General features: G+C 39.0%; 1 protein-coding gene across 2 annotated transcripts; it reads right to left on the reverse strand.

Annotated features, from left to right (window-relative positions):
• Nucleotides 1-255: 255 nt before the first annotated feature.
• Nucleotides 256-13,996, reverse strand: lrp3 (low density lipoprotein receptor-related protein 3). 2 transcript variants are annotated; one of them, XM_081359016.1, is made up of 9 exons: nucleotides 13,891-13,996; nucleotides 13,132-13,409; nucleotides 10,302-10,440; nucleotides 8,067-8,272; nucleotides 6,177-6,571; nucleotides 5,501-5,722; nucleotides 4,488-4,960; nucleotides 3,103-3,235; nucleotides 256-2,266 (listed from the first exon to the last, which is right to left on the reverse strand). In XM_081359016.1, exons 2-9 carry the CDS (start codon nucleotides 13,214-13,216, stop codon nucleotides 1,427-1,429), a joined length of 2,493 nt encoding a protein of 830 aa, XP_081215142.1. In that variant the 5' UTR covers nucleotides 13,217-13,409; nucleotides 13,891-13,996; the 3' UTR covers nucleotides 256-1,426. The 2 variants fall into 2 exon arrangements, with proteins under 2 accessions (XP_081215142.1, XP_081215143.1); XM_081359017.1 differs by having other exon boundaries at nucleotides 13,830-13,897.
• Between the last annotated feature and the right edge of the window lie 331 nt (nucleotides 13,997-14,327).

Here is a 14,327-nt window from a genome sequence, read left to right on the forward strand (position 1 = left end):
TATATATAACGTAGAGCACAACCAACAAACATTCAGATCTGATTGTGTAAAGCATAATTGTGAGACAACCGTTTACTTCAGATAAAAATCTAACTAAAAATAGGGGTGGGAAATAGTGCTGGATTGTGACCATCTGTAGGCGACACGGTGAATCTCTTATAAGGCGTTGGGGAGGTAAGAGGAGATCTCTGAAGTCTTTTCAGACTTTCTGAAGGTCAAAGTAGAATGTTATTGATGAGAAGTAAAGATTCAGGCATATGAAGTTCTGTGTTATTGATATGACATTCCATGAGGGATAGTATTTATGCACATATGTGTAGCCACATTTATTATGTTTTTTGGTGATTTCTAGCATGTGAACAATCATACTGAATGCTGGAGCTGAACTGTGAGATCATCTAATCAAGTATGACCAAAGAAAAAAAACCTCAGTGTCGGAGCTAAGGTCGACTCACCGGTGTTCTACTCTGACGGCAAACATTCTGCAACTACAAGGCTCCAAATCTGCAAGTACACTACCATTCAAAAGTTTGGGGTTGCTGAGATTTTTTTAACATTTTTTGAAAGAAGTCTCTTCTGCTCACCAAGACTGCATGTATTTGAACAAAAATACAGTAAATCAGTAATATTGTGAAATAGAATAGTGAAATATCATCACAATTTTTAATAACTGTTTTCTATTGTAATATATTAAAAAAATATAATGTATTCCTGTGATGGCAAAGCTGTATTTTCTGATTCTTCAGAAATCATTCATGTATGCTGATTTGCTGCTCAAGAAACACTTATTATTACCGTATTATCAATGTTGAAAACAGTTGTATTTTAGTTTTTTCATTAAATTCCAGAAAAGCATTTATTTGAAATTTTTGTAACAATGTAAAAGTCTTTGTCACTTTTGATCAATGTAATGCATCCTTGCTGAATAAAATATCAATTTCTTTAAAAAACAAACAAATTCTAACCGACCCCAAACTTTTGAACGATACTGTATGTTTACATGCACTTCAATTTCAGTCCAACTAAAGCAATACTTTGTCTTTTTCAAATGTCATGTAAACGCTTTAGCCTGACTGAAATAATACCAGTCTGTTTTTTTGCAAAGTCAGGCTAACAGACCCAGGCGTGACTGCATTTCGGCTTCGTCCAGCATGTATACGCGCAATCCAGACTACAATTGGCCTTGTGACATTTTCCAAAAAACAGAAGTGACGCTCAACATGTCTTTAATCCTTCAAATATTTGCATTCAAATTGTGTTTTATATATACAGTCAGATGAAGTCTGTAGCTCGACTATGCAAAAAGCTTCATTATTACTGCGCATGTAAACGTACTTTATGACTCTGGATGGAAGGCTGTTGGTTGAACCTGGTAAGGCTCACTGTGTTGGCACAAAATCAGAATCGGGAGGCTGATGAAGGCTTCTCAGTGCACTAACAGAATCTCATCCTCTTCTTCCTCACTAGTTGTGAGTCTGCAAAGCCTGACACAGTCACCAGGAACATCTTCCGTTCCTGATGATTTCCTGGAGTGTCCATGAGCATATGTGAGCGAGTCTGTGTGTGGTTTTCTGAATGCAGGACAGCTCCTCTGCTCCTCAGACTGACCGCTGGAGGACGTGGGTGACTCGGGGGAAGAAAGCGGCGAGATGCCCACAGAGGTGTAGCGTAGGAGAGAGACTCCTCTGAGCTCTGCAGCCAGTTCCTGCACCAGCCGTCTGGAGGATCTTGACCGGCTCGTTCTGCGTTTGGGGCTATCGGGGGGTCCAGGGGGACTATCGGCTTCTTTCTGTTTTGGGGAAATGCCCTGTTTGGATCTCGCTCTCATCCCCTCTGAACATCTGTCATCTTCATCATCTTCGTCCTCGAGGGTGTCAGAGGTGGAGCGGGGCGAGCTGGGCGAGGGCAGAGAGAGAGGAGAGGCCGGAGACTCTCTGTCAGGTAGGCAGAGGGCCTCAGTGTGAGCCTGCAGCGCCAATCCCAGCGCCACCGTCGAACAGGACGGCGGAGTCTGTCCCGCACTCTCTCGCGACTCCTCGCCGCCATCGTCCGCTGTGTTGTAGCTGTGGAGGCTCAGATCGGGGTGTGCGTTTGTGTGCGTGTGACCCGGAGGCGTGAGGAGAGGGATCTGACCCCGTAACCGAGAGCCACGATGGAACAGGCGATTCCACAGACGACCGAGACGCCGCCGTGACGAGGAACGACGAGAGGAGTGACGGCGAATCTGTCTCCGCATAGCCGAACGGAGATTCTGCAAGACAGACGCCTGAGAGAACAGAGAAACAGGCTCTATCAAATAACTGTCAGTCAATCAGTTGGTCTCTCTACAGTTACTATGGAGACAGCGTTCGCCTGTTTAATCACATGATGCAAAGTCCCGTACTTGCCGACAGGCCTTTGAATAATTGAAAAATAACGCTTACCACAGCTCAAGACATTGTTCAGTTGTTTTATTTCAAGACATTCGTTTTATGTTCTTAAATACTCTAGTGTGAGTAGAACTCATTTCTTACGCATCTTATCTTAAGCCTCTGTTGCTAATTTGTAGAGCTAAAATATGCAGTCCATTAAAAAAATGTCATTATAGCTTTTCAGTTGAGAACAATTTTATCCGAATTTTTTTTTATCATGGAGAAAGAATCACACAATAAATAAAAAGTAATTTAATGGGGAAAACATGGAAATTGTTTGTCATTTTTATCATATTGTTTGCCATATTTGTTTGCTTAGTGTCTTTGTGGGTTTTGTGAAATCTTAACTGAACTGGCACAAAGGAAGTAGAATTCACTGAATTACAATTCAGACAAACAGGTAAAGTCATTCTAAAAAAAATTAAGAATTCTTTCATTTTAGGTCTAAATTGTATTCAATATAAAGAGGAAATAAGGAAATAAATTAAATACAAATTTGTTTTTCAAATAAACCAATCTGCAAATCTTTTTAAACTTTCAGACAAGACATTGTCAAGCCATTATTGTCATCCTTTTCTAGTTAAAAATGACACTTATTGAAATTTATTTTAATTTCGGCTCATTTAAACTCAAATTTGAATTGAATTTGAATTGAAGTAGTATAAAGGATTGCAATGTCATATTCACACACCTGTGTGGGGTTGTAGACTGGAAAGTCATCCACGGGAGGTATGAGACCTTGAGCTATCAGTTGACCATAGGAGGGCGGAGCCTCCCTCTGAACGAACTCCGCCTCTAGTCGGGTCATCTGGGTTTCAAAAGCTCTAATGAGAAAGAGGAACATACAAAGGCTTTTTAATAAGGAAAGCTACTGAACACATGCAGGCAGCGTATCTCTCTAGAATCTCCAGGCGCTGTTAACCAGCGGTATTTTGACAGTTTGATGAAGTGCGGGTATTTTGGGTGCTGCTGTGTCTTTACAAGGCTAACTAGAGAAAAACAGCGCATCACCCCCCAAAGCAACAAATGGGCTGTTGCTGGAGATGCAATTTTGTTTAAAGGGAAACAAGAGAGTCATCCTTCATTTCATGTTTTCTTTCTTTCTCTCATTGGGACCAGCTTTTCTAACTTTCAGCAATAGGTTTTAAGATTCAATGACTTTCTGTTTCTCACTGATTATGTGTGTGTGTCTAAGTAGGAGAATGAACTGAACTACAGTGTGAATCCATTTAGCACAATATAAGGAACATTACCAATTAAAAGAAAAGAAAGAACAAAGATTGACGTTCTTGACGTGTTCCAATGATTGTTTTTTTCATTTCTAAACATCATTAGAAAAAGACAAGAGATATTAAGATGTTAGTTCGTTTTTTTTAAATATACACAAACATCCAATAGTTTGAGGTTAGTAAGGTTTTTTAAATAAAGTAATATTTATAAATAAGAATACTTTTATTCAGCAAAGAGGCAGTAAAAGTGAAAGTGATAGAAAAGACTTTTACAAGTATTTTGTTTCAAATAAATGCTGTTCTTTCTACTCATCAAAGAATTCTGAAAATACATATTATCATTTCCAATATTAAGTAGCACCTACTGTTTTCAACATTGATAATAATAAGAAATGTTTCCTGAGCAGAAAAGTTAGAATGATTTCTGAAGGATCATGTGACACTGAAGACTGGAGCAATGATGCGGAAAATTCAGCTTTGCCATTACAGAAATAAATTCAATTTTAAAATAAAAATATTTTGAATTCTAATAATATTTCACAATATTACTGTTTTTACTGTATTTTGGTCAAATAAATGCAGCCTAGGTGAGTTCTTTCAAAAACATATATTTAAGCAAAAACAAAATTTAGTCAGAAAAAAGAAAATTGCAAATGGGTTAAGAAAAATAAATAAAAATAGAAAGTATTATCTTACATAATTTTTATTATCAAATAGATAAATTTTGTTTTATTAAGAGAAAAATACAGATTAAAAAAAAAAAAGAATCCAGAAATCACTATACAGTCCCTGACTTATTTTGCTATGAGTTTAAATGCAGACAGGAAACAGATGGAAATGACCTCACCTGTACTCTCTTGTCCTGAGCGAATAGAGTTTAAAGGCACAACCCAGTGCAATGACCAGCAGCAGCCCGCAGACCAAGCTGCCAATCAGAGCCGCTGTGATCACCTTCCTGGGCACAGACGCCAGACAGTCTCTTTCATCACTGCCGTCGAGACAGTCCTCTTGCCCGTCGCACCGCCACGTCTCAAAGATGCACAGGTTGGTTCCGCAGTGGAAGTTTCCAGGCTGGCAGTCAAAACAGTTTTTCTCATCCGAGCCGTCGGGGCATTTCTTCTGGTTGTTACACCTCTCAGAAGCCGAGTAACACGCCCCACTGCCACCCTCGCAGGGATACTCTCCTGGCTGGCACAAGGGGCAGTCCTCCTCATCCCGCCCCCCAGGACAATGCCAGTAGCCATCACAGCGCTGCAGCTCAGAGTAACAGCCCTCGTCTGTGCCACACGGATGCTCACCTGGAAAGCAGTATCCCTTAACCTGCAGAGAGAGGGGTGGAGGTTAAACATCATTAGTGTCACAGTGTCATGAACTGTAGTAAGCACAAATTATTTCACAGTTTTGCTTATGGATATCTAGTTAAAGCTGCATTGTGGAACGTTGGCCTCTCTATCGCCATTTTTAGTTAAAACATTTTAACTGCAGGTTACTTGTGGAGTTGTTGTTTTTTGTCAGTTCTGTTTCTGCAATACAAGACCTAATCATGTAAAACTCAAATTTCCTGCCAAATTTCACCCAACCACTTAAATTTCACCCAACTGATTATATTTGGGGTTGATAGACTTTTTTAAAAATGTTTTTGAAAGAATTCTCTTATGCTCACCACCACAAGGCTGCATTCATTAGATCAAAACATTAATATTTTAAAATGAAGCAATAAGCCCCTTGAAGCCATGTTTTACAGTGGATTTAGAATAGCTAAGGGGCGTTGTTAGGCACGACGTGGAGCATAACGCTTTTATAAAATGGTTACTCCATAAAATATTCATTTTAATATAAGAATATTTTAGAATAAGAGACCTGGTAGGTAGCATTGAATCCATGTCCAGGGCTGTGTGGTTTAGCGTGGTAGAAGACGCTCATCTGTCCCTGGGAAGATTCCAGCAGAGCTCGTCTGTGGTTATTATGGTGAGAGAGACTCTGCAGAAGGCGTTCTGCACGCTCTCCCAAACCATCGTAAACGCGCACAGAGTCTCCCACACCCAGCTGTAGGTCCACCTGCAGCACCAGCGGCTTTGGGTCCTGAAGCAAAAACAGTCACGAGGAACACCGTAAGTGATTTGATAATACTTGCAAATTCCAGACTGGCAAACAAAGTGACTGGGGGAATTTTTCTTGAAATCAGCAGAAAAGTATGATATTAGAAATAGAACTACATGTTGTTTGGGTAGCAACATTGTTTTGAAACAACACCAATGCCTATGGTAATTTCCTTATATGTAAAATGACAACTTTACAGTTCAAATAATAAATGATGAACCACATGATTATGTATGCTCCTGGTCTGAACAAAAACGGCTTGAATGAAAATGCAAAATCACTCTCTCACAGTAGGTGGTGCTTATGGAAAAGCAGAAATACAAACTGTACACAAAGAAAATTTTTTTTTTTTCATAATTGCAATCATTCAATGTCATAAAGACAAATGTTGCAGAAAGGCAGCTCAAAATAAGAATGACTGAGATTCTTATCATACTTGTGTGTCCAGGAACCACGTGCAGTGAAGATCTGTGCCGCTGCTCCTGTTTGGACGGAAAAAATCAGGTGAGGCAAACGTCCCGTAGAAGTTGACTAAGCGTTTTCCACAGGACGTGTCGGGGCAGTGGGACTCGTCAGATCCGTCAGGGCAGTCCCGGGCTCCGTTACAGCGCAGAGACACCGGCAGACAGCGGGTAGATTGGATATCAGAGCACTGCAAGGTGCCTGGCGGACACAGACTCACCCGGGCGGATGTGGGTGGGGCGGCACAGATCCTTTCATCTGTATTGTCTCCGCACTCATCCAATCCATTACAGCGCCAGGAACGTGGAACGCACTTACCGTTTCCACATAAATATTCATCGTTCTCACAACTACTCTGACCCAGTCGACCTAACGAGAAAAAAACAGACAAGAGAGAAGAAGAGATTTGAGTATTTTGCACACGTAAACACTGACACTGTTCAAAAAAGCCAATCAAATCTACCCACTCTGCAGATGGTGTTTGCCTGGTGACAGCTTAACAAACACAGCCGTTCAGTGTTATTGATTGAACTGCACCTCTAAGGAAAATGCACAAACACAGCATTTCACCCCCCCACACACTCACTCACTCAATGACATGCACACATGCCCTGTGGAGTTGAGTAATGACAGCCCATTATCTCCTTCATCTTCATTAGCTACATATTAGATCTAATCAACAGTGGAGATCTATCTAAAACGCACTGAAAGTAGTGCTATCCAAATATGCACATCAATTCTCATAGTACATTATGTAACATTAGCGTTTATCACGGCTCTATGGCCATACACTATTGATCTGCTAAAGCCTGCATTTGCCTGGTCAATCTGTGCTTACGGTAAATCTATATGCGGCGGAAAGAGTCTTTGTGATTTAGCTGCTTTCTAACGCAGGAAGAGAACTAAATTTGATGAAATATTTCAAACTCAAAAGAAAATGAATAAAGTATAATAAAACTATGCCAAATCATTTTGTATTAAACCCTAGAACACAAAAGGATAATATGGCATCACCACTTCTTCTGAACACTGTTTGAAGATTTAAAGTATTAGTTCACACGCAAAAAAACGAAACATTTGTTTGCATTTGAATAATGCACACTTCTCTAAGGATTAGTGTTCAGTAAGTTTTTTTTTTTTTTGTAAGCAAGGATGCATTAAAACAGTAAAGATATATAAGGTTACATTACAAATTCTCTTACATTTTACATTACATTTACATACATTTGCAATACGTTACATTTCTGTTTCAAATACAACTATTCAATTCATCGAAGAAAAAGAATTAAGAAAAAATGTCATGGTTTTCACAAAAATATTACGCATTTCTTGAGCAGCAAATCAGCATATTAGAATGATTTCTGAAGGATCATGTGACACTGGAGTACTGATGCTGAAAATGAGCTTTGCCATCAAAGGAATAAATTACATTTTAAAATATATTACAATATAAAGCAGTTATTTATACTGTAAAAATATTTCACATTTACTGTATTTTTGATCAGTTGCGTGAAAAAAATGGTAGCGCCCCCAAACTGTTGACATTTGGGATGTTTTGAATGCATACATGCAAACACATGCATCAAAACTTGCTAAATGTCAATTGGTCACAAGACACACAATAGCCAATAACATGACACCAGATTTGAATATAGAGCAGGAGTTGCATTAACTACTTTTATTGTATAACACACCTTTATATATATATATACAAACTTTTCTTTCATGCTATGTTTATGTTTCATAGAAGAAAAACAGTTATATGGGTTTGGACCATAATGACTAAGTAAATGATGAGATGTTTGAGTGAATTATTCTTTGAATAGGCTCTAATGGAACAAATGCACACTCTAAGCTCACTCACCTCGAATATAAGACAGTCTGAAGCCCTGTGCCTGTCCGGAGCTGTTGGCCTGAGAGTGGAAATAGACCCAGACTCGTCCTCTGGAGGAGATGAAGGGAGGAGGAAGAACTGAGCCACAGAACCGATACTCAGCTTTCCATGTGGGGCCGAGCAGCAGCCAGTCCCCCCTGCAGTCCCCCGTGTCCTCCACATCAAAGCTGTGAAAACTGGACACGGTAAACACACGGTGCTTAATGTATGCGATGGAATTGCATACTTCCACTGTACAATAATGTGCAAGAACACTTCCAGAACAAATATCATCAAAAGAAGTATGAGAGCCACAATAAATGAGCTGCTAAAAATATTTACAGAAAATGTCAAATTAATGTTCTAAAAATACAAAACAGCTTTTACAGTATCAATGCATAGCAGTGATTTGTCTTCTCTTTGAATAATATATATTTTTTAACCTTTTTCAGAATAAATGGGTCAATCTTACTTTGCAGCATGTCCCCATCACATTTTTTTTAAACTATTTTTAAAGATCAAATTATTTATGAAAAATCATATGATTTTATTATGAGGTGTGTGAGAGATAAAATCATCATCCAGTACCATTACAGAAGAATGGGCCTTTTGCAGCCACTAACTTGACAATGTTACACATCTATTGCCCTGTTCTCTTTCTCCTGCACACTCTCTCCAAATCCTCCAAGTCTCCTCTACAGTTTTACAATAATCTGAAGATGTTTCATGACCATCTGAGTGACGAAACATGTCACTGAAGAGATTTTAGCATAACAGATCAAATGCAAACCTGCAGTCTGCAGAAGAGTAAATCAGTTTCATCTTTTTTTCATTTATATGATATACATTACTGAACTGCACTATCATTGCAATCAAATCTCAGCCTGGTCTAATGTTCTGTTGTCCCAGCAGTAGTCTGTACAGTCATTAAAATACAGACATTCAAACCTCCTCTGGCTGTCAATCAAATGCAAACACATACACATTATGCAATATATTTCAGACAGGACTCAACAATAAGGATGACCTGATGACCTGGGGCCAGTGCCAGAGAGAGTTTTGACAGTTGGCAGAACCATCACTTCACTAGTGCTGCAGTGTCTTATATTTGGTGATCATAAACAAGTGTTTTTATCCCCCACAAACTTAAATGTTTAGTTTTCTGTGATATATTAACCATTATTGTGAAAACTGCTGATGTTTGTCTGGCTGACACAGAAGAGGCTTTGTCGAAATTGCAACAATGACTTGTGATAGACTCAGAAATAGTTGAAAATTATAATAATAATACAAAAAAAAATCTCTGAATACCATCAGTTTCCTTTCCAGCAATAATTAAATGTACATTAAATACAAATAAATTATTAGATACTTAAAAAAAAAAAAGTTTAAATATCTAACAATACTTTAAGTTTTTTGCTTTCTAACAAATCTTTATGCTGGTACTACAGAAAATGTTAGCAATCAACTGTCAAAAGTCAAGTCTTAGTTTTAGATGAGTGGGTTCAGATTTTCTATATGCCAGTCTGTCTGAGGCAATGTGAGAAATCTATTTGATAGCATAAATACCTCTACTCAGCTTTTAGGCAATGAGTAATTAGCCAGAATGGATTAAAAGAAATGATCAGAACTATTATCCTTTTCCACCTTAGGGTTTCCTCCAAGAACAGATCTCTGAGGAGAATTGGGGGATGATGTCATGCTTTTAGATAAAATCATTACATTAAAGCAGAGTCAAAGCCCAAACACACACACACACACACTCACAGCAGTGGTATGAGAGGCGAGAAAAAGTACATTATAAAATCCCTGCAGTCAGCTCAAGCAATACAGCAGTCTAGGCGCTTTCAAACGGAAGACTACACAGACCAATATACATGCTGCGCACTTGCAAACAGGCTCATAAACATTGAAATGCACAAACCAGTTAATTAGTTTCAAAGAAAAATTGTTTTTGGTCTGGAAATATCATACAGTCAATTAAGGGCCCTAACAGTGTGAAAGTTGTCATGACAAATTGTTGTTAATGAACAACAGCATTTCTTCTTGTTCATGGTATCTTGATATTGGAAATGCTAATTCGTAAAACATTTCCAATATCAAGATACCATGAACAGGACAGCTGCTGAACAGGCACTTTAATCTTGTAATGTATCATGTTAATAGGAATAAACAAGACACTGCTCATATAATCCCCACAGCGAGAGTCTGCTTGTGTGCGTCTACCTTATTGTGATCACATCTCCACGGCTTCCCTGTATATTCCAGCTGCAATTCACTCCGGCCGGGTAGTTGAGGGGCCATGATGGGCTGTAGATCACTCCTCTCCTCTCCGTGTGTAACTCCACCTTACCGCCACAGGCAGCTGAGGAACACGCACAGAAGACATGGGCATTGTTTGTGTGTGACCACCGCTGTCACACTGTGATTGAGATGGCATCAGCACATCACATCAGCCTTTATGGATTCCTGAGTGCATGGTAGGTACCTGTATGTATGATTTATGTATAGAATTTGATCCACTCACTCAAGAAGGATCAGAGAGAGACACACAATACTCAATTTAGTGTGGAAGTGTGTGAGCTAATGATTACGCATTTGGACAGAAACACAATAAGACAAGGAAGAAATAGTCCAGGAAGAAACAGAAAGTGCAAGTGAGTGTATAACCAAACACCGTTTTTTTTTTTCTTTCTCATACATCATCTTTTTCCCCTTTTATCTATGCTGAATCACTGTAAAGTCTATTTAAATAAAAAAGGAAGTATATTTATGCATGTATAAATTTAACATCTGTAAAGAAAGAAGATTTAAGAAGTAAATGTTTATTAAAGGCAGGTTCAAGAAAGCTGTGTGTCTTCAACAAACCTTGATAAATATTTGTGATTACTAGATTTTTACTATATAACCATTTTAATGTTTGCATTTAATTTATTAGCAGTAGTAGTAGTAGTAGTCAAAAATAATAAAAAATACTTGAATTTTCAGTCATTTGTCCTAAATATTGTATATAATATATATAACTATAAATTATTATTAATAATACTCATTTATTTAGGGCTGAACATAAAAACAAGAACATTTCTCAATAATATTTTTATCAGTAATAGAAATCACAACATTAAAATTCTCTTATATGTCCTCGTTTGGTGTGCAGTAAGATCCCCCTGAATATAAACGGCAGCACATCCCTAACACTTGTTCATTACCCTGCAGGGTAAACGGCCATCTCTCATACACCCAACGACAGTTTTTACTCTACATATGATGATGTCTAGGGGCGGTTGAATGCCTTAGGCAAAGCTAGAAGAGCAGAAGCTAACACTCTGTTCTTTGTTTGAGAGAACAGGAAAGAGATCAGGGGAATCCCTGCAATATAAGCACAAATCATTTCTGAGTACTTTTAGATGTTGAGTCTCAAGGCTCATGATCACCTCACTGACATACTTTTACATCCCCAGATACAAAGAGCACACATAACCTGAACTCAGATCAGTCTTACCTATATTCTCTCTGTATCTTTTGGCTGCTGAAAATGTTCTGCTTTGTTTCTCTCCTCCAAAATGACATTCTAGCAAATCACCTCTACACATAAATGAGAACATTTTGTTGTTATTGTGATGACTGGCACAGGTTTTTTTTTTTTTTTTTTTTCAGAACTACTGCAAACTATTACAGTAGATGAACATCTTTATTGTCTTCATTTACCAGACAGAACATTCTCTAAAAGGAAAATGTGTCAATATCAGTGATACACACATTTAGTAGGAATAAGATGCCTGGTTACAGGATATCTGTAGTCAAAGAGAACGGCTTGTATGTGCGTGGATGAGAATGATAAAGAAAGAGAGAAGAAGGTCCCTTTGTCTGTCTGTGTGTGTGAGACGAAGAGCTCTAGGTGTCACTGGTCCTATCAACACACCCCCACCCCCAACCAAACCCTCTTTTGTCACCACTCCTTCACTGGATACCACCACCACCTCCAACAAAACACACACATTCGTCCTCTTTCTGTGCTTCTGCCTCTGATATGAGAGAATCTGCTAGGTAAAAGCAGATGTCTCTTTCTCACATATTCTCTCTCTTCTAGCTGTGATTGTTTGTTGAGCTGACATCAACAAATCATGTGTTTCTTAAGCAAGCCTAGAGTGCTGTCTAGGAATAGATTGACTGTGACTGTGAAACCGTTGCTTTAGCTTTAGTCTAGTTGTGGACATAAGAATTTATCCTCAAAACTGATGCTCAAAATGCTGAGGAAGTAGAAAAGGTCACTGTGCACTAGTCATCACTATGTTATCAGATTATCTGATCATAATTGTATTCGAAAATATATATTTTTTCCTCTACAACAAGCCAGCCAGTGATGGTTTGTTGGACTTAGGTGCAGGGAGAAGCTGGTGCTCAGCAGGTTTAAATGGTCTCTCAATTTGACCTGCCGAAAAGTGTCACAAACCCCTTTAAAACGAACAAACAGACCAGACTGGGAGAGCAGCAAACCATTTTAAAAGAGTTGAAACTGTTTTTTTCAATTAAGTGGTAACCGACATGTGGTGTCAATTATAACAAGGTGTGTAGAACTGCACGTAAACAACTTAATTTGCTTTTTATCTATGAATGACTGCACAATAACACAAATTTGTCAAAACAATTCACAATCTGCCAGTCGGTCTTCGAGGAGATCAGACTGATAAGGCCGTGTTTATAACTGTCATGGCAACAAGCCAAACGCTGATCTGTCCTCCTGGATTTTCCCTGTATGAACGCTGCAACACCTGCGCGCGCCGCTTAACCTTTCTTTGTCATCGGTGCCATTCCCATACTCCAACCTATAATCACCTGCATCAGGTCTTAGGAGTGAAATAATATTTAATATAATTCTGACACGTGGGTGAAAAAGGTCAAATGTAATAAAAAGTGATTAGACCTTCTGATGTAAATATACCGCACACCTCACTCGTTTGTTCTATACTATATAACAATTATGTGTGTGTGTGTGTGTGTGTGTGTGTGTGTGTGTGTGTGTGATAATATCACAATCCCTAAAAAGTCTACTTACCCACACAAACCCAAGCCCAACGCAGACAAATCCATTTCATAAGGTAAAGCCGAATCGAACCGATTCTCTCCATCATCACCGTCATCTTCTTGTTGTTCACAGCTCAAGTCATTTCCTCATAATCCAAATCCAGATATGTATATTTTTTTTACCACGTATCTCATGTCGGTTTCACGCTTACGGTCGATTTAACTTCTTGCGCGAGCATCAAAAGCGACGTCTCTCCCTGTTTTCGAGCGGCTCCTCATTGCGCTGTGTGGAGGGAACGGCAGAGAGACCTTCAGGGGAGAGACGGGATTGGAGGTTCAGGGGAGACAACATAGGATAGGACACACACTGATTCTTGATGCGAACACTACAGCTTTGACATTTACTAATCACTATCTTAACTTTGCATCATATACGAACGAGTAATAATGTCGTTCCACTTCCTCTATAGTGGTACTTGGTGCCAAATTGTCAATTATGTAATAAGCCCTGATGCATGGTGAAGTAATCGCGGCAATGCAGCTCAGTGGACTCCTGTCCATCACAGACTACTGAGCGCATCACATGCGAAACAACACTGCAACACCAAGATAAAATGCTGCTGATCAAACGTTAAACGCCAAAATGGTCAACTGAAATGTAACGTCTTAAGAATCGACCGAGGGTACTCTTGTAAGACATTCTGCTGTATGCTAATAACGAACACTGACATTTTTTCCTGAAATTTGCCTTGGTTTGTTTTCATGGTTTGTCTGGGGGAGACTCACTCACCAGCTGTGAGGTCTGTGGCAGTGAAAGCCTGCACTCTCGTGGACGGAGGGATGCATCGTTGCAAAGCGTGGCGTGCGCACCATTTTCTTATTTACATGCTTGCTGAACAATACCATATCATATGAGAGCCATTTTAAATATGTCTGCACAGATTGGTTTCAAAATACAAAAGATGTTGCACTGCTTCTGCAACGTACATACGACTTGAATATTTTGCCATATATTTACAGTTTCATTAGTCCATTTTAAATGTTTCGTTTTATAGTATATGTCGTAAAGCGTTTTGTACCTGAATGTAGCGTAATGCCTGCATGGTACAAAAGGCACCGCTGGGATTCGAACCCAGGATCTCCTGTTTACTAGACAGGCGCTTTAACCAACTAAGCCACGGCGCCGGTACGTGATTGGTCGTTACTTTAAACTTCTGTACTGCGGTA

This window comes from Scardinius erythrophthalmus (assembly GCF_964197995.2).
Source record: "Scardinius erythrophthalmus genome assembly, chromosome: 2".
NCBI classification, from domain to species: Eukaryota; Metazoa; Chordata; class Actinopteri; order Cypriniformes; family Leuciscidae; genus Scardinius; species Scardinius erythrophthalmus.